The 21225-nt window shown below is 41.1% G+C and overlaps 1 protein-coding gene across 1 annotated transcript in view; it reads right to left on the bottom strand.

The window, feature by feature from the left end:
• Positions 1-21225, bottom strand: part of CDH2 (cadherin 2) — a 215441-nt gene that overhangs the window by 173346 nt on the left and 20870 nt on the right. Inside the window, exon 2 of the mRNA XM_019930350.3 lies at positions 11999-12110. Within this exon, the coding sequence (XP_019785909.1) occupies positions 11999-12110 (112 nt within the window). The remainder of the gene's footprint in view (positions 1-11998; positions 12111-21225) is intronic.

Genomic DNA, 21225 nt, shown 5'->3' on the forward strand with positions numbered 1-21225 from the left:
TCTAACCTGTGTTTCTGTCATGTAAATACACACTAAGGGCCAACTGTGTAAGTCAGGCGGAAGACCACCTTTATTAGAATCACTCGGATTTCATCGGTAAAAACTGGAATGTCTAAAAACCAATCATATTGGTTTAAAAAAAAGTAAGTTAAGAGAACTCTGGAAGAGTAAGTTCCTGTACTTTTTTAATACAGACACTACCAACAAAAGTTACACTCGAAAGAATAAAAGCATGCAAAGAGTGCAGAGCCATGTAACAGTCATTACAAGGCAGTGCAATTAAAATCTGATGGATTTGTATGTTACAGGGATACCTCCTCATAGACTGGAAACCTTACACAAAGGAGAAATGATGCACCATCACAAAGCCTGACTGGCTGCTACAGTGAGGCTCAGAGAAGGCACGTGCCAGTGCAGAGACACACGTCTTCAACAGTGGTTGGCATTCTCAACTTCACTCTTGAAACAACAGCGTACGATGATGATTCCCTTTGGGGGAAAAAAACAAACCTAAAAGACATTTTTCCCCCTAAAATCACAGCAAGCTAAAATATCCACAAAAGGAAACTAGTCCACATTGAAGAAAGAAAAATAATAGAATGAGGTATCAGTGACTTTCCCCTTGAAAGTGAGCAAACCCCTACTAGGGTGCGCTATAAAAGATTCAATGAGGAACAATTAAAAAAGCAAACTTTAGAATCCTGCAGAGACAGGGTTCAAAACACAAAGTTACTGAAGGCCAAAAAAAAAAAAAACCCCAAACACCAAAAAAAACCAGTGCTCACATCTCCAAAGGCAATAAAAGGTTCATCTCTGTTCTATGTTCCGTCAACTTAGGGGATAACCATCTACTGAGGTAGAAGTCCTCAAGATGAAATGGAGACTTCGTAACACCGATAGATGTGCTTTAATAAGATAGGTGCATTCTTGAAAATAGATGATTTTTATTTTCCGTTAAGACGAAGGAAATTCATTTTGCAGCAGGAACGTCAAACAGTAGTAACTGGGGTGATCTAAATCCCCTCTTATTTATACCTACACATATCTGCCATGGGCCTTTTCTCCACTGCCTGACATGGAGAAATCCTATTTTAAGAAAACCATAAACCATGAATTCAAATAGAATCTTAACATGTGTCTCGAAGTTGCTATAGGCTGAAACTCATCTACCACTTTTTGGTCATTTAGCAATTTAAAGAGTGTGTGAGTGTGTGTGTGTGTGTTGTGTGTGTGTGTGTATGCTTTACTCCACCAATTCGGCATCTTATGTCATCTTAAACGTACAGATGTTATCATATGCCCCTTCGTTCAAATGAAGATTTAAAAGAAATACTGGCATTGATTCCTGGGGCTTCTATGTGTCTAGGTTGCCAGTTGGGGTCTCCAGATGGTGTTGAAGCTAGGGCCTTTTTGAAAAAAAAAAAATCTACGTATAGGTTTAACATTTGAGTTCAAAAAAATCACTTTTTTAAAGTGCAAGACAGTAAGCAGATCGAGTTCAAAAATCATTTTTTTTAAGTGCAAGATGGTAAGCAGTTCATCTGAAAAACACCCATGAGTGTTCGTTAACCACAGTCTTAACAGGAGCCAACAGAAGGACGCAGCAGTGAACAATGCTAAGTCCACCTTGGGCTGCACTAGTGTGGCATCCACATCGAAGGCAAGAAGGACACCTTGGCAGCACAGGCAGGACATAGAAGGTATGCGTTCAGTCCTGGACGGAAGCTCAGCTTCCTCTGTTTGAAAGGAAAGAGTAAACCAGAATGTTCAAACACCACGGAAGAAACGTTTTGATGTTCAGCCTGCAGCAGAGATTTAAGGAGCCAAGGTGATTATGCTCAGGTATTTGAAGGATCTCTCAGTGTAAGTTTCCACTGCAAGGATTTTGCCCATCTTGTTGACCAGCATTGCCCTGTTCCTTGAAAAGGACCTGACATGTGATGAATGATCAAAAATACTCATTGAACAAAAACTGATGAAATGAATTACCTCAGAGCATAAGAGAACACACTCGCTTCTCCGTGCAGTGCTAAATGACGAAACAGGCACCAGTGGGTAAAATCTTTAGGAACATATGCTTCAGTTAAACTTTTTCAGAAATCACTTTTCAACAGTAAGAGCTCTCCAACGATGGAGCAGATTCTGGAAAGGAGTGATCTCCTCCTCCTGTGGGGGGAGGGGGGAGCAGTGGTATTCTTGCAGAAACTGGATAACCATCTGTCAGGGATGCTACAACGATGAAAACACTGTTTACATCATTGAACACCACAAGGGTTTCATTTTTATCCTAGCTGCCATTTCTGTACAGCAAACCTTCTGCTGACATAAAATCATCAAGCTGAAAGGAAGGACTTTAAAACCCTTTTAGGAATAAGTCAACAAAATGGGCTAGAGTGGTGCCCAAAGACAGGTACATAAGACCATCCGTGGAGCTCATCATAAGTACAGATTTCTAAGTCCCACATGATCTCACTTTTTAGTCCACTCCATGATATTGCCCTGGTAATTGTCTCCTCTCTTCTGCACCATCACCTTCCCTCCCTACTGGAGTCTTTGCCATCAACATGCAAACATGTTACTCCCATCCTTAAAAACTATCCTTGGGACTTCCCTGGGGGCACAGTGGTTAAGAATCCGCCTGCCAATGCAGGGGACACGGGTACAAGCCCTGGTCCGGGAAGATCCCACATGCCGCGGAGCAACTAAGCCCGTGTGCCACAACTACTGAGTCTGTGCTCTAGAACCCACGAGCCACAACTACTGAGCCCATGTGCCACAACTACTGAAGCCCGAGTGCCTAGAGCCCATGCTCTGCAACAAGAGAAGCCACCACAATGAGAAGCCCACGCACCACAACGAAGAGTAGGCCCTGCTCGCCACAACTAGAGAAAGCCCACATGCAGCAACAAAGACCCCAAAAACAGCCAAAAATAAAGAATAAATAAATTTAAAAATAAATAAATAAAGTATACAATTCAATTTAAAAAACAAACAAAAAAACATCCTTGGGTGGGAGAGGGCAGGAGTGGAAGTTTGGTATTAGCAGATGCAAACTATTACATATAGGATGGATAAACAACAAGGTCCTACTGTAAAGCTCAGGGAACTATAATCAATACCCTGTGATAAACCATAATGGAAAAGAATATGAAAAAGAATGTATATATGTATAACTGAGTCACTTCGCTGTACAGCAGTAATTAACACATTGTAATTCAACTTTACTTAAATAAAAAAACAAAAAGCCCAACATCCTTGGTTGACCCTGCTTCCCTCTCCAACCTCCACCCAATTTCTCTCCTTCCTTCTAAAGGAAAACTCAATCTGTAGCGAGCTTCCTTCCTCCACCTGACTGTGGAATACACCTGAGTCAAAGACGTCCAGCTACCACCATGCCTTTGAAGACACCACATCCTACTGATTTTTCCCCTAACTCTCTGGTCACTCTTTCTTGGTCTCCATTCCCCCTCTTTTTTTCCTTTTGAGTCATACCTTTTTTTTTTTTTTTTTTTCTGTGGTACGCAGGCCTCCCTCTCACTGTTGTGGCCTCTCCCGTTGTGGAGCACAGGCTCCGGACGCGCAGGCTCAGCGGCCATGGCTCACGGGCCCAGCCGCTCCGCGGCGTGTGGGATCTTCCCGGACCGGGGCACGAACCCGCGTCCCCTGCATCGGCAGGCGGACTCTCAACCACTGCGCCACCAGGGAAGCCCCAGTCATATCTTTAAAATAAGAAATCATAACTGTAAAGGGATGAAAAAGCTCCTGCATAAAATTTTAACAGCCATACATCCCAAATATTTGAGACCCTAGTCAAAAACTATCTAAATTTTAGAGGAAATGCCCATTATCATGTTGATAAAGGCATAAAACCAATCTTTTGAGGTTTTTTAAAATTTTATTTTATTGAAGTAGAGTTGATTTACAATGTAAACTTATTTTTAAATTTTTTTATTGGAGTATAATTGCTTTACAATGTTGTGTTAGTTTCCGCTGTACAATGAAGTGAATCAGCTATATGTATACTTATGTCCCCTCCCTCTTGGACCTCCCTCCCCACCCCATCCCACCCATCTAGGTCATCAAAGAGCAAGATGAACCTATCTTCAGGGCAGGAACAGAAACGCAGACATAGAGAATGGACAGGTGGACACAGGGGGCAAGGGGAGGGTGGGATGAATTGGAAGATTAGGTTTGCCATAAATACACTACCATGTGTAAAACTGATAGCTAGTGGGAACCTGCTGTTGTGTTAATTTCTACTGTACAACAAAGTGATTCAGTTATACATATATGTACCTCTCTATATACATTCTTTTTCATATTCTTTTCCAGTATGGTTTATCATAGGATATTGAATATAGTTCCCTGTGCTATGCAGTAGGACCTTGTTGTTTATCTCCATACCACCTCTTAATCCTGACTTCCTAACCCTGGAGTGCTCAAAGGCACCATACGAAACCATTTCTTTCTCTCTTTGGCTTTCTCCTCCTCACACTTTGTGAAAATCCTCTTATGATTTCACCCTGGGTCATGGCTTTCCTTCATACACTTAGGACGCCCCACTCTAGAGCCCAGCCCACTCCACTAAACCCCAAACCCACAACTCAATGTCTTCTTACCTATCTTTGATATTCATCTCCACACACTCAAACCAAGTTCCTGATCGTTCCCATCACAGTGACTAATGTCCTACCCAGGGTTCAGACCAAATATCACGGAGTCATCCTTGACCCCTCTTTTCTCACAACCAATCCATCAAATCCTGTCAGCTCTACTGCCAAAACATATTCCGAGAACAAAGTTGGACATCTATCTCACACTACATACGAAAATGAACTCAAAATGGGTCAGTGATCTAAATAGAAGAGCTAAAACCATAAAAATCTTAGAAGAAAACACAGGAATAAATCTTTATGACCTTGGATTTTACAATGGGTTCTTAGATGTGACACCAAAAGCAAGAGCAATAAGAGGAAAAACAGGTAAGTTGCACCTCGTCAAAGTTAGAAACTTTTTGCATAAAAGAACGTTATCAAGGAAGTGAAAAGACAGCCTAGAGAATGGGAGAAATACTTACAAATCATCTATCTCATAAGGGTCTAGTATCCAGAATACGTAAAAACTTTTACAACTCAAAAATGAAAACCAAACAATTAAAAAATGGGCAAAGGACCTTTCTTTAAAGAAGATATACCAATGATACACATGAGAAGATTCTCAACATTATTAGTCTTTCGGGAAATGCAAATCACAACCACAAAGAGGTACCACTTCACACTCACTAGGATGGTTACTATCAAAATAAACAGAAAACAACAAGTTTTAGTGAGAATGCCGAACAATTGGAACCCTTGCATAGTGCTGGTGGGAATGCAAAATGATTCAGCTGCTGTGGAGAACAGCTCGTCAGTTCCTCAAAAAGTTAAACACAGAATTACCATACGACCTCTTAATTCCATTCCCAGGTATATACCCAAAAGAACTGAAAAAAGGTACTCAAAAAAGTATATGTATACCCATGTTCAAACCAGCGCTATTCACAATAGCCAAAAGGTGATAAGATCCCAAATGTCCATCAATTAATGATGGGTAAACAAACTGTAAACTATATACACATATACATACGTACGATGGAATACTATCAGTCGTAAGACAGAATGAAGTACTGATACGTGCTACAATCTGGATGAACCTCCAAAACATGCTAAAGTGAAAGAAGCCAGACACAAAAGATCTGTGGAACTGAAGAGGATTGGGGAGAAAATGCTTAATGGATAAGGAGTTTTACTCAGAAGTGGTAAAAATGATTTGGAACTAGATAGAGGCGGTGCTTACAAAACACCGAAAGGCACTAAATTCCATTGAATGGTTCACTTTTAAACGGTTAATTTTACGTTATGTAAATTTCACTTCACTAGATTATTTTTTTACTATTCAGAATCCACCCCCTTTTCTTACCTCTACAACTACTACCTTGGTTCAAGCCACTGTCTTCTCTCACCTAGATTATCACTAGCCTCCTACTTTGTCTCTTCTTCCCCTCACATCCCCTTTGGGGTTTTTCTCAACACAACAGCCAGAATAATACTATTTTGTCAGTCAGATCATGTCTTTCCTCTGCTGAAAGCCTTGTGATAGCTTTCTACCTCCTAGTAGTTAAAGCCTATGTCCTCACGGTGGTCTACAGGACCCCACACAACATGGCCCGCCACTGCTCCAGCCTCATCTGACTTCACCCCCTACTACTCTGCCCCTTCCGCTCTCCATGTCTTGTCACATGGAGGCTCTTTGCTGCCCCTTCAACATTTCAGGCACAATCCTGCCTCAGGGCCTTTGCACTTGCTGTTTGCTATTATTTCAAATGTTCCTCTCCCAGTTATCTATAGCTCTTGGACCATGTGCAACATCAATTCTCATTCAGATGTCTCCTATGCAATGACACCTCCCCGACCATCCTATTTAAACAACAAAGCCACACATTCTCCCTATTTCCCTTCTCTGCATTATTTTTCACCATAGCATCTAGCATAAAGTAAATTTTACTTATTTATTGTGTTTATTTTCTACTCTCCACCAGATGCTTACTAGACAGGCTAAAAGGACAGATCGAGAGGGGCTCCCTGATCTTAGGAGGACAGATTTTTAAACCGTTCAGTGCCTGCTTGCCGATACGTTTGCACAGGTGAGGTGTGACTTACTTTCTTTATCACAGATCTGGCTGCTAGTTTGTGAGACGGCAGATCTCAGCTACTCCAAATTACTGAAGGCTATGTATAACTGCAAAAGGACTTTAAAAAAAAAAAAAAGAGAGAGACCAACCAAACTGGCTTATCTTGGTTTGCAGCATTGCATTAAGAAACCTGGACCTAAAATACATCACATTGAAAGGGGTATAAAAAATTCCAAGTCTTTTTTTCTTTTTTGCGATATGCGGGACTCTCACTGTTGTGGCCTCTCCCATTGCAGAGCACAGGCTCCGGACGCGCAGGCTCAGTGGCCATGGCTCACGGGCCCAGCCGCTCTGCGGCATGTGGGACCTTCCCAGACCGGGGCACGAACCCGTGTCCCCTGCATCGGCAGGCGGACTCTCAACCACTGCGACACCAGGGAAGCCCCCAAGTCTTAAATAAAGTCTAAATGATTACGATGAAAACAAGGATGAAATTTCTTAGTTCTTATGTTGATCTTATTACATTCTTAATAGTTCTTTAAAAAATAAATGCCACGAGGTATTAAAAAAAAAGTTCTCCATCCCTGAGAATCTTTATTTCATTTGTAACTCCTAAGAGCCTATCATCAATATCCAAGAGAACGATCTCAGTCCTTAACACCTTTTCCCACAATCAACTGGGAATCAGTAAAGTGTAAAGGGCTGCCCAACGGTATAAACAAGATGCTTAGAAACCTACCTTTTAAATATCTTAAAACATTTACACATTCAATAACAACAACAAAAAATATTTATCAAAATGTAAAAAAAACCACAGTAATTGAAACAAAAGCCAAGGTTTCCTAACATATTCATACAAGCCTGGAACACAGCAGAACTGCTTAAAATATAGATGGCTTCCCAATTCAGTAATGCGTAACATACACAAGCACTTATATTACTAAAAAAGTAGTGCAGTTGTATAGTCCTGCTAGATAATAAAAAAATTTCAGTACTGGTATCTAAAGATACCATATGACAGCTTCCTCTCAGCATGTTAATGCGGGCGAGCCTCAATCAGTAAGTAAACTAATCTAAATCAAATTCCATCTAGTTGAAAATAATCATCATGGGCTGCCCAGAGTTGGTGAGTCTGAATGCATTACTGAAGAGCTTCTTGGTAATTGCAGGTTGCTATTTATGTTGACCAGAGTTGGAGGAGTTTACTTAGCGAGATGTCTAAGCATGCGGACCACCAATGCAAAACACACAGGAAAATCACTCTTCACATCCAGCCGAAAAACGGCTTAGATGCTCTCTGCTGATATTGCAGCATGGTTGTTATTTCCTAGTGTCAGACACACTGCTGGTGACAGAATGAAAATTTATGATTGCAGTTATTTTATTTCAAGTAATGTGCTCCCACAAGAGATTTTTTTCTAGTTCAGTGGAGTGTAAGTTAAATATTCAAGACTAACTATTATTTTCTAAAGCCCTAAATGTTTCTGCTTGTAAACAGGTATGCACAAAATACTCATAGTGACAATCATTGAGAGATTTTTTTTAATCATAGGGGGGTTTGTTTGCCTTAGCGTCACCAATTCCCAAATGCGTCTAGTAACACACAAACCATGGTGTTAAGTGGGAAATAAAGAAGACCAACTCTAAGATAAACTTGTCACGAGACACATGGACAGGTAGGCTAGCTCTCACTCTTTCCTGTGTTATTGTATAATGGCTTTTTATCACCATCATCATCATCATCATCACTAAATTAGGTATCAGAAACCTGCGTTCTAATTCCGGATCTATAGTTAACAATCTAAAGAACTGTACAGTCATGGGAAAAGCCTATTATGTCTCTGAGCTCCAATGTGCTTACCTGTAAAATAAGGAGGTTGGCAAGAAATGCTTTTAAAACAGAATAGAAAAATGCAACGTAAAAATGACGACCTAAACATATTAAAATTGATCCTAATTTACAAAAGGCAAGCAGAGAATACCACACGATAAAAAAGGAATGTTTTTCACCTGAGGGGAAGTAGGAAAATAAAAAACATTGTAAAATTCAATGGTAATGAGGATGGAGAAAAGAACTAACAGACCTTCAGCCCTGAAAAGAAGAGGTCTACAAAAATGCACCAAAAAAGTATATACGCTCTCCATTCCCTTTGACCTAGTAATTTTACTTTCGAACACAAATCCCCAAAGAAAATACCCCTACAGAAAAATCAGAGTTCGCTAAAAAAGAATCTCCACGGCAGCACAATATGTAAGAGAAAAACTGGAAACCACCTGTAAGTGCAAAAATAGAGGCACAGTTAAGTAAAATCTGGTTTTGCTAACAAAATGGAACAGAGAGAGGCCTAGATAACCATTTTTTTGAAGTACTGACCTCTTTTCAAAAGAGTAGAAATATTCAACATGATATAATGTGAAATGGGAAGGTTTATCACAAAATACATTTGCCCTCTTTATGACTTTACCAAAAACTCTCTGATGAAAACCGTAAGAGAAATTGGAGGGATAGCACTAGCTCATTGGGTCCAGTCTTTCTATGAAATTCATTACAACGGCAGAAAATAGAAGGGGCGGATGGGAGAAGAGGACGCTCTTTAGACTAGAGCCCGCTTTTCTAACATGACTATAACGCTGTCTCTCTCTAGCCAATGCTTGATGTTTTTCAAGCACCTTCACAAAGATTGTGACTTCACTGTTTGAAAAAGAATCAGCTTGCATGGCACTTACACACCCAAATGGTAAACTTTTGTACAAAGTCTAGTGCACCAGGAACGTACACTATGAAACCACCCTATACATACGGTTGGACTACTGTCCTCCTCTCCCCAAATGTCATCAGTGGGAAATTAAAGGAAGCATCAAGAGTTAGGAGTCATGACTTCAACAGGTTTTTAGACTCTAATGTCAACCTTAATATGGTAGAACCTGCCATGAGGCAAATGCCTTGGAAAACTGTTGCATATTTCTTATGCACAATTACTTCTTTCCTTGAACACTGTAAATCATAAAACCATGGCAAAAGTGATCACTCTGGTTGGTCTTGCAATAGATTCCTCTCAGCTTTAGAATATACATGGTGAATGGACTTAGCGCAGAACGTAGAATTCGTGAATATAATTATGGTATGGTATTTATTTGGGTTCAGTGGACACACCCAACTTTGGATTATCATCTCACTAAAAGCTCCAAAAAGACAGAAAAGGTAAAAAAAAATAATAAATAACTAGAATTCTTCTAAGTAACAATTCTCCCAAATAAATATAACCGGTGACAACACTCTTGTAAAAAGGAATGTTGATGTTTCACAAAAGCCCTCCTCCTTCCAAAAAAACCCGTTTTTTCTAGGAATCAATACTATGAACTTTACGTTTCACACATTGAGATGCTGGTGTTCTTTAACATATTCTATGAATGATAAAGAAAAAAAATAATGGTGTATCAGAAGAGAAACAGTTTTATCAAAAAGGCTAAAAGATAAAAATGGTAATAACTGGGCATACGGAAAGCGCAGAAATTCTACCAGAGACTGTCATACACACTCCCCTCAGAGATGGCTAGAGCACAAAGTCAGAAGTATTTTCAATCTTTTATATTTACAAGTCCAGCGAAGTTCCAAGTTTCTAGGTTATACTAAAATGACACTGGCAATCAGCTGTGTCCGGTTTCTACTGTCACCAGCATTATCTAATAACTAAAAAACAGGCTTTCATTTTCAAAACTATTCAGCATGCCAATGTATTTCATCTTAAATCAATGGCTTCTAGAGACAGACCGTGTGTTTATTTGTAACCAGCAAATTTCAACAAGCTTTTAGAAGGAGAAAGTAGGAGAAGGAATTATCCATTTAAAAATGTATCTCAAAAATAAAATGCAACAAATTCCACTGACATTTTTGCTCTGCCTGAATTATTCTTTAGAATCATATCAATATATTTTTTCAGCATTCAAATAATATTTAAGGTCACATAGGTCCTAGGATGCCGCATAATAATTTATAGATTTAAAGAAAATGACAAATGTGCAGAACTCTGAAACTTGTATTAAGTAAAAAAAACTACACACTTTGATTTGAATTAAACCTCTATCGCATCAACCATTAACCACTAGATGAGATAGCAATTCAGCATTGAGACAGACTGATTTAACACTTACTCATTAAAATACCATGTGATGAGGCAGGGACGGGAGGATGTCTTTAAATAAGAAATCAACTTCAGAAAGATCACATAGGTGTAAGCAAATCACAATCAGAACAGAAATTAAAACAAAAGATGACCTGCACCACAGATGCTTAGTAGGGTCCATTTACATTTCAAAGTCCTCTGTCTATGGTATTCTTAAGTATGGTACCACTAAGGTTTGTCAGAGCTACAGAGACACTTCAATTAAGGCTGTGTGGTAGAGTCCCGTGTAAATTAATTAGTTGAGGTCGCTCAGATTTTCTAAAAGCGACTGTCTAAAACAGGCTCAGAGAGATGCACGATTTGTGGGAAATTAGAACCTAAATACAACTTCTTAATCAATTCTTCTTGCTTTCCTATTTCAATGACATTTTGAGTAATGATAAATAAGTCCATGAAAATATTACTACCCAAAATTTTATTTGCTTTCAATTAGAGGTAACAGAAGGGACTTTGAATTTTGCTTTTGATTTCAAGTTTTATTTCAGATTTAATCTAGACTTATTGGCAAGAGATTTCATATGATAACTGTGATGACTTTGATCCATATTTAGATAGAAGATGAGTCTATATTGGAAACTCACATATATTACAACTAAAGCAGCTATCTAGTAATTTCTATAAACAATGGCATAATAAAAAGATGGATTTCATGCTCCTGTCTTGAGACTTTCTTTACCTGCTAAATCTGTTCATTATAATTTTGCTAAATATTAAAGTTGGACATGTCTCAGCAGAGATAATATTATAGGCATTTCTTTGATTCAAAATACTAAGTAGATGATAGCTGTAAATAATTTTTAAAAGCAGTAGAATCAGATATTTGGTAAATATGATTTTTCAACATAAGTAAAATGTAGGCAGAAAATTGTAAAAATTAATTGTGTGATGGTTTCCACTGTAAATGAAAAATGAAAGCTCTCTGACGTTTTCAAGAGATCGGGAGCCTTCCAGTTACGTACATAAGAGATTCGTGAGCTCTTCTGTAATCCTAAAATAAAGTCCCTACAGCTTCATTATAGGGACAGTGAAAAATTCATACTTATTGTACAGTAGAGATCATTTAGAGACTTTTTTAACTGCAGCATGGAACAGTCTTTCAAGAGCACAGACGCTGTGTGTACAAATGTATCTTTTGAGATCCTACCATTGAGAAGAGGCTGTCCTTCGAGCACATCCTGGGACAAGACTGCACTGTAAACATCTTCAGGAAATCCAGTCTTGCATAATGCGATCTCACCAGAAGCCTCCACAGAAGCCTGCAACACAAGAAAAAAAATGTGCGCGGTGATTGCCACCTCCTTCAACCGAGAAACATCCCACTTGGCATAAAGCCTTGCTTTTCCCACTAGTTTGTACAAATAACCCCTTTGTTTTCAGAGTGGTTGCGATTAGAGTGTAGAGGTCAAAGGGTTAATCTTTTTGATAACTAGGGTAGAAGAAACAAATCCCACTTGTCCAGTAAAATCTAAATAATGCACATTCCAGGTTCTTCTAAGGACTGAACATTTCCATCAAAATGGTCATTGTGAATGAAAAACTCTCAAGTGAAGCAGGAGGTGTGGGGACAGCCCGAGAGTTTTGAGCCTCCACAAATCACCTTCACTAACTTAACTTCGCAAGAAACATGTGTACGTTTGAGTATATTGATTTCTATATTCTCGTCTAATCCTCTATGAAGTTTGTTTCAATATACCCTTGAATTAAAAAGCAAAATTGCAATATATTTACTGAAGGATATAGAGTGTCTCATACCAAGTAAAACCAGCCAATCGAAAGTATATATTTCTCTAGACTCACAGACACAGATAGAAAACAAACTTATGGTTACCAAAGGGGAAAGGCAGGGGAAGGATAAATTAGGAATTTGGGATTAACAGATACACACTACTATATATAAAATAGATAAAAAACAAGGACCTACTGTATGGCACAGGGAACTATATTCAATATCTTCTAATAACCTATAAGGGAAAAGAATCTGAAAAAGAATATATATATATATATATATATATATATATATAAAACTGATCACTTTGCTGTACACCTGAAACTAACACAACATTGTAAGTCAACTATACTTCAGTTAAAAAAAAAAAGTGTATCTTTCTCTAATTTGATCAAGGGCAAGAACACATTAAAAATGTAAATAAAAATTAATATAATTATGTTTCCTTTTTATACTTAAAAATGAGAAAGTCACTATCTCTTGCCGTTTTCTTCTGTCTCATCACATACACAGCTAACTTCCCAGTGGGCTGAAATCTCCGTCATGCCAAGTGCTATCCACCTGCCGCCACCGTCCCCACCCCAAGTTAATTTCCCTACTTCCTACTGACATCATCACAGGATGATTAAGCCTCAGTAGAACTCATGCAGCATTTACGTTAATTATAAAAATCTTTACCCGGCCCTGATGGGGATCCAAATACAGGAGGAAGAGAGTGGACAGAAGCTGCCTGAAGGAGGGATTTTAAAAGCTCCAGGACCAGCCTTAGGAGAAGTCTGCGCTGGGGAGGAGAACAAGAAATTGGGACGAAGGAGAAAGGGAGGCCCCAGAAATAGGGAGACCTCAAAACAGTTGTCTGAATGAAGCCATACAGCACAGCTTCACAACTACAGGACTTCCTGGATGATGCATGGGAAGTACTGCAAATACTGAAGTTGCAAGGATCCAGACTAATCTAGTATTTAAAGGATTCTTTTCAGATCCGAGAAAATCAAGAGAAAAGGACATTTGGACTTTGTTACATCTCACACAGTATCTAATCTCAAAACCGTATTTGGAGCAACAGTGAGATATTAGGTCAGACCCAACAAATTAGCAAACAATATTAAGTCTGTTAAGGGCAAGAGAAGATTGTCTCGAGTCAAGGATACAGAACAATCAACCCCCTTACACAGGTATCACCTTAGAGTGCAATTCGGAAACTCCTAGTAAAGGTAAAAGTAGACATATCCTACATGGCAGGTATATTCCCTGGGAAACTCTCCCATGGGTGCCCCAGTCAACGTGTGCAGCAATGTTCACTGCAGCATGGTTGTAACTGCAGGACCTAGAAACTACCTAAACGCCCATCAATAGGAGAAATGGACCAATAAATTTTCACTTAGTCAAAAAAAAGCATTAAAGTGGAAGAATTGGAGCTACATCTATCCACGAGGTTCCATCTCAAAACAAATACTCAGTTTCTTTAACTTTCAAGTAAGGTTGAAAAAGAAATTTAATTATAAATCAACCTAGGAACGACTATTATCTTTAGTAAGTTCAGAAATCTATTCATACGACATTCCACATTCAGACTGGCAACAAGGTGCACTGCAGTCTAAATCGTGCAAACAAAACCCAAAAATCCAAAGCATGATTGATGACTGTTTTTATATATAAGGTATGAATTCAAAGGCTAATGTACAACATACATATGTAGTAAGAATATAAAAATATACAAAGTAGCGATAAGCACCAAATTTAGGAGAGTCGCTACCCCAGGGGAAGGTGAGTCAGGAAAAGCATCAGGAAGAATCCTACAGGCAGCTTTGATTTTATTTGTCATAATTCATTTCTTTCTAAAAGAATCTAAAGCAAACAGGGTAAAATGTGAAGGTGTGCACAGACATGTGGGTGCAAAGTATATCATTCCCTGTATACCCTGCCTGCTCTACGTATTTCAAAGTGAGAAAGAGAAAATCGCTAGGACTCTCTGAGAAGTAAGAACTTGGGCTTCCAACAGCCATCGAGTTTGGGACACAGGGTGATATTTTGCTACTTGCCAGCTGCAACCATCCACGCATTTATACTGGCCCTGGCACAGAGCAAGCGCTTCTAGTTAACTTTTAGCTAACTAGAACAAACAAAGGGAAGTCCCAAGTTCGCCATATAAGTTGGACCAATGTGTTCTAAATCTGTGTCCCAGTGACAGGTTAGGGGTTAAGGGGCCTTTTTACCTCCAGCCTTCCCGCTACAGAGGGGAGCCATGGTGGGGATCCAACCCCAAGAGGTAGATGGGAACAGAGCTCGGAGGGGGCAGCAGGCCAGAGACAAACAAGGGTCACATTCCATCCTGTGGGTGGTAGGGTTAGGGCGGTGTGTGGTTTTCTAGGTGAACTCTCAGAGGGCAATGAAATCTACAGACTAGAGGAAAACTGTCATCTCTTCTTTTTTTTTTTTTTGCGGTACGCGGGCCTCTCACTGTTGTGGCCTAACAAATGCTGGCTACCAATATTAAACAGCCATGGGCGTCCTGTATTACTTTATGAGATTTTCATATTTTTAAACAACTGAAACTTTTCTGAAGTCTTCTTCCCCAAGACAAAATGGACCCACAAAATAACATGCTATTATTATTCTATAATGTGTTTTCTTTTTCTTTCTTTTTTTTTTTTTTTTTGCGGTACGTGGGCCTCTCACTGCTGTGGCCTCTCCCGTTGCGGAGCACAGGCTCCGGACGCGCAGGCTCAGTGGCCATGGCTCACCGGCCCAGCCGCTCCGCGGCATGTGGGATCTTCCCGGACCGGGGCACAAACCCGTGTCCCCTGCATCGGCAGGCGGACTCTCAACCACTGCGCCACCAGGGAAGCCCTTATAATGTGTTTTCTTAAATACAGGCTCCATAAAATTATTCAAGTATGTATTTCTCCCTATTACTTTATTATTAATTTCCCCTCTTAATATTCAGTCCAGGAATAACAAAAGTAACATGTTCCTAAAGCAGACAGGAAGCACTGAAATGAATACAATCGCCAAACAGGTCTTTTGTAGATGCGTGGATATCTCATCCAATGCTCACAGCAACCTTACAAAACAGGGGCTGGGACCAAGTCCGGGATCATGCGAGACCCCGGAGCTGGTGACACAACCCATCCAGGGAAGCCAGCTCCAACTCATGAAGCCTCTAGTGCCAACAGCTTTTTGGACATTGAAAGTTTTGTAGTCTCACCCATAATGCTTCAACTTTCTCCAACATTCATTCTCAACCCGGGGTGGTACTGCCCCCTCGGGACATCTGGCAACATCTGGACACATTTGTCATTGAAACTGGAAGAGGTGACGCCACTGGCTTTTAGTGGCCAGAGGCCAGGGATGCTGCCAACCATTACACAATGCCCAGGACAGCCCCTACCACAGAGAATTATCCAGCCCCAGATGTCAATAGGGCCAATGTTGTGACACCCTGCTCCACAGTGACACAGAAAACCAGTGACCACTACCCTTAACACCCCCAGCAGTGCAGAGGTCACTATCTATCCCAACAGCCCACGAAACTCTTACTGGAACGTTCTCCTTTTCCGAAAGCCCAAAGCCAGCTCCTGTGGCTTCCCCACCCCCGACACTAACTCATCACTGCGGGGACCAGAGGGAGGGCTCCAGAAGTTCAAAGAGAGGAAACCTCCTCTCAAAAAGTTCCGTGTACAAGGAGTGGGCAGTGAATCGCATGCATTTTCCTAACTTGAATAATGAACTCGGCTCTGCTGCCGAAGTGCAAAAGTGGGCAATCAGTAGATGAATAAACGTGGCTCTGGTCATTCAAATAAAACTTCATTCATGGACATCAAAATTGAAATTTCATATAGTTTTCAAGGGTCAAAAGTTATTATTACGATTTTTTAAAAAGCATTTAAAAATGTGGAAAAGATTCTTGGCCATACAAACTCAGGCAGCAGGACTGAAGTTTGTGGATCCCTGGAATAGGATGCTAAATTTTATAAAACACTGCCATCTCGCTTAATTCTCACAATAGCCCCCGAGGGGACTGTAATTATCCGAATTTTACAAATAAGCAAACAGATTCTCCCTCAGAGGTGAATACCCAAGACCTCACCTCCAGGAAGAGGAAAGGGCAAGATTCTAATCCTCTAGTCTTGCCAAGTAGGACAAATAGTTACAATTCTTTGCAGAAACATGTATTAAGTGTCCACTTGCCAGGGGAAACAGAAGGAAACACAGCCCTGCACTTAGGAAGTTCAAGGCTTCAAGTGAGAGCAAAATAGAGATAATTGCAATAGAAAGTGGCAGTGAGAGGTAGAGGGATGCAGAGGGCATGGGGAGAGCCCAGGGCAGGGATCTGGGGGCCTCCCAAGCCGAGCCCAGGAGGAGTCAGGCAGTGGGGTGGGGGGCGGTGGGCAGGGAAGCCATCCCAGGCAGTCACTGCTTGAGCCAGAACAAGGCAGCAAGAAACAGCACACTGCCTGGGGAATTACAATGAGTTCAGTGTCACGGGAGTCCAAGAAGCAAGGCAGGGAGTCAAAAGTTGAGGCTGGAGAGTTAGACAGTGTTAGATCATAGATGGCTGGGGGCTTGGGGTTATCCTGTTGGCTGTGGGGAGCCAGGCACACATTTTCAGCACAGGCAGATTGTGTTTGATAGAGAATTCTCTGATGCTTCGTGGGAAATGTGTGTGTTTTGTTGGGGGGCAACAAGTGACAGGTTGGCGACAAGTTAGGGCACAGACTTGAATCAGGCAGGGGCTGCAGGAATGAGAAAGGGGCGATTGTATCAATACGCAGACAGTTAAAATTGATTCCTCGGCAGGGACTCGAGTGGGAGGGAGGGGAGGGAGGGAGGAAGGAGGTTCTGCCCTCCTCCTCCGTGTTTCCAGCTGAGTGACCGTGGACATGAGTGGCACAAGCTAAGAAAGATAATCGCAAAATTATAACATCCGGAACAAAGTGCTAAAGCAGCAGAATGGGATGATAAATCTGCCTGTAGAAATCAAAGAAGACTCCATAGCTGCAGTGACATTTAGGCTCTGCCTTTAAAGATGATTAAAATTTTGCCAGGAGAAAGAGGAGGAAGTGGAAAAGGGCATCCCAGGCAAAAGGTACAGCAGAGACAAAGGCCTTGTTGATTTATATTGAGCGCGCAGTCAACCCAAACAACCCAGGTCTTTTTTACCAGGCAACTGTTAAGTAGTGGCTTCCAGTATCTTTGCTCTGACTTGGGGCCCTGAGGGGCAGCAATTACATTTAACCCTCCAAGACTTGATCTCGATAAATGAATACTCCCATCCAGATTTAGTCATTCCTCCCGGCTGTCTGGATCACCCCAATGTCTTCATAATGATGCTACTCTGATGTTAAAGACAGGGCATGACACATGCCCAGGCATGGCCCTTCCCACTGACCCAGAGCCATAAACCAGGCTCTTAAGAGGGACAGCCCAGACTTTCAACACGCCAGACTGCCTGAGTTTGAATCCTGCCCATCACTTACTATCTGTGAGACCTCAGAAGTCCCAGTTCCCCCATGTGTGCAATACGTATATTGAGATAGCACCCAGGCACAGGGCGGGTGTGAGGATTAAATGAGATCACGTGCGTAAAGCACTTAGAATAGTGTCTGGCACGTGGTTATTCAGTGTATTAGCCCTGAGTAACATCAGTATTGATACTATGATGACAACACGATTCTACCTCGTACATCTGTCCTAAAGCCCAGTCATTCCCAACTTACTCAGCATAGCAAGTAATCTGGGACATTCACCAAAAATTGATTCCTGGGTCCCAACCCAAGACTCACTAACACAGAATCTTAAGAGCTGTGGTGGATAAATCAGTATGTTTAACAAGTGTCCGTGCAGCACTGGGCAGCCACACATCCAACCCAATACCTCCATCTCCCCAAACCTTTCTGAACTCCAGATATCGGCATGCCTGCCTTTCCGCCCTAGTCTCCAAGTTGAATAACTTTGCAACAAAAGGGAATAAAGAAACAATTATTTTTTTCTGTTCTGAACAAGTCCATGCTGTTTCCTAGTTACTGTGTACATCTGAAAATGAAAATTGCAAGCCAAACTTTCCTCATTACTGGCTGCAGAATTCTGCCCCAGGTCAGCATGGGGCCCTCTATTCTTTTGTTTGAACACCACATTTTCTGGATTTGGCTTTTTTTTTTTTTTTTTTTTTTGCGGTACGCGGGCCTCTCACTGTTGTGGCCTCTCCCGTTGAGGAGCACAGGCTCTGGACGCGCAGGCTCAGCGGCCACGGCTCACGGACCCAGCCGCCCCGTGGCATGTGGGATCCTCCCGGACCGGGACACGAACCCGTGTCCCCTGCATCGGCAGGCGGACTCTCAACCACTGCGCCACCAGGGAAGCCCTGGCTTTTCTTTTAATTGGGACATTAACCCATCCCCAGTCCATTAGTAATTCCCCTGTTCTCCACAATTCTTCCAAGATGAAAGCAGTGGGCACGTCCTCCTGGCCCACCAGGATGAAATTCACGCTGAGCAGAGGATCCCCACTCATTTAGTGCTGCTCTGCGTGCTCAATACAATCAGCTCACCTATCCTGAGTTTCAATTTCCTCTTACAAGTATTTGCTCTACTCTTCCCAGGCGGAAGATCGACCTCCTTGTCTAAAAAGGACAGAAGCATAATGGGAGCGGAGAAGTTCTGCGGGCCTGTTAGGATTGGTCTATCTGTTCCGGTTCTGAACCCACAGTGACATCGCTTTTTATTCTCGTTATGATTTTCCCATGGTCTCAGTACCACGAGCTTTCAAGCTGAGTCCACTACTCTTTGAGGTTCCTATTTCCGTGATTCTTTTTTATAGTCTTCCTTGGTCACTGGCTCTGCTTTCCAATTTCCTCCAAGTCACTCCTGAATCCAAGCTCTTAAAATATTCCACCGAAGCCAGAGCGGACCTTTCCATGCCCCTCTTCTTCCTGATCAAGATCATTCATGGTGACTGGCTCAACGTTTCACATCTGAAAGCAGCCCAAACCTAATGGAACCTTCCTCTTTTCTTTCTGGCTCTGAAGACAGCCTACCTAAAACCGAGGCTCTGCTGATTATCATAAACTCTTTAAGTTTAACCAATTGAATGTTTGGGTTCCCCTCCCATACATTGATCTCTTCCTTTTTTCCCTTTCAGATGGTCAGAATCTACTAACAATTAAAGTACTGAGAAGGTAGATGATCAAATGCAGTCCACAAAGCTGGAAAACTCTTTTTGCTTTATATGTCTGTTCCCCTTATTCTTTACGGAATCAAAGGCAGGAATGTGTGTAGTAGTTAAGACCTGGGCCTCCAAGCAAACCTGCTTAGGTTTAAATCCTGGCTCCCCTCTGGCTACCTATGTGACCTTGACAAGCTTTATAAATTCATCTGTGCCTCCACCTTTTCCATAATAATAATATGGAGAAGAAGAAGGGGGGGGAGGGGGGGGAGGAGAAGAAGAAGTACTGGTCTCCTAGGATTGCTTTGAGGCATAGCAACAACACCTGATTCACCATAAGACAAGGGTTAGCTATTGTCATGATATTGTTGGGGGTTTTTTTGTGAAGACTTTTATCTCTTTGCTACATAAATACCCGAGAAATATTTTTAAAGAATTTTGTGAAGTAGGAATACTGAAAAGAAACCAAGGTGATGCACTGTTGGTGGGTATGTAAATAGATACAGCCACTATGGAGAACAGTATGGAGGTGCCTTAAAAAACTAAAAACAGAATTACCATATGACCCAGCAAGCCCACTACTGGGCATATACCCAGAGAAAACCATAATTCAAAAAGACATGCACCCCCAATGTTCACTGCAACACTATTTATAATAGTCAGGTCATGGAAGCAACCTAAATGCCCATCGACAGACGAATGGATAAAGATGTGGTATACATATACAATGGAATATTACTCAGCCATAAAAAGGAATGAAATTGGGTCAGTTTTAGAGACGTGGATGGATCTAGAGACTGTCATACAGAGTGAAATAAGTCAGAAAGAGAAAAACAAATATCATATATTAACACATATATGTGGAATCTAGAAAAATGGTACAGATGAACCGGTTTGCAGGGCAGAAACAGAGACACAGAAGTAGAGAACAAACATATGGACACCAAGGGTGGGAAGTGGCGGGGGGCGGGGTGCTGGTGTGATGAACTGGGAGATTGGGATTGACATGTATACAGTGATACATATAAAATAGATAACTAATAAGAACCTGCTGTATAAAAAATTTAAAAAAAGAAAAAAAAAAGAAACCAAGGTGACAAAGAATAAAACTTCATTCACAAACATGTACAAAAGAAAACAAGTGAAATTCCTTTCATAACAGGTGATGTGTGGGTGTGGGTGGGTAGCGGTGGTGGTGGGGACAGCTCTGAGGATGCTTTTATTATGCCTGTATGTCTTCCAAACAATATAAGCAAATATAAGCAATTAGTGAAGACACTTTTAAAGCAGTTAGTGGGGTACATGGTAATAGAATAATGGAACCCTTCAAGACCAATTCTGCATGACTAATTTTTTTTTAATGTTTAAATCCAATTTATCACCATACATTTGCCAGATTCTCTACATTTCACAGGATTCCATCCATGACGTGGGAGGCTATGTTAAGAAGATTATTCAAGAGCTAGTGCCACTCTTTAAAG

Source organism: Tursiops truncatus, chromosome 13 (genome assembly GCF_011762595.2).
Source record: "Tursiops truncatus isolate mTurTru1 chromosome 13, mTurTru1.mat.Y, whole genome shotgun sequence".
Taxonomy (NCBI): Eukaryota; Metazoa; Chordata; class Mammalia; order Artiodactyla; family Delphinidae; genus Tursiops; species Tursiops truncatus.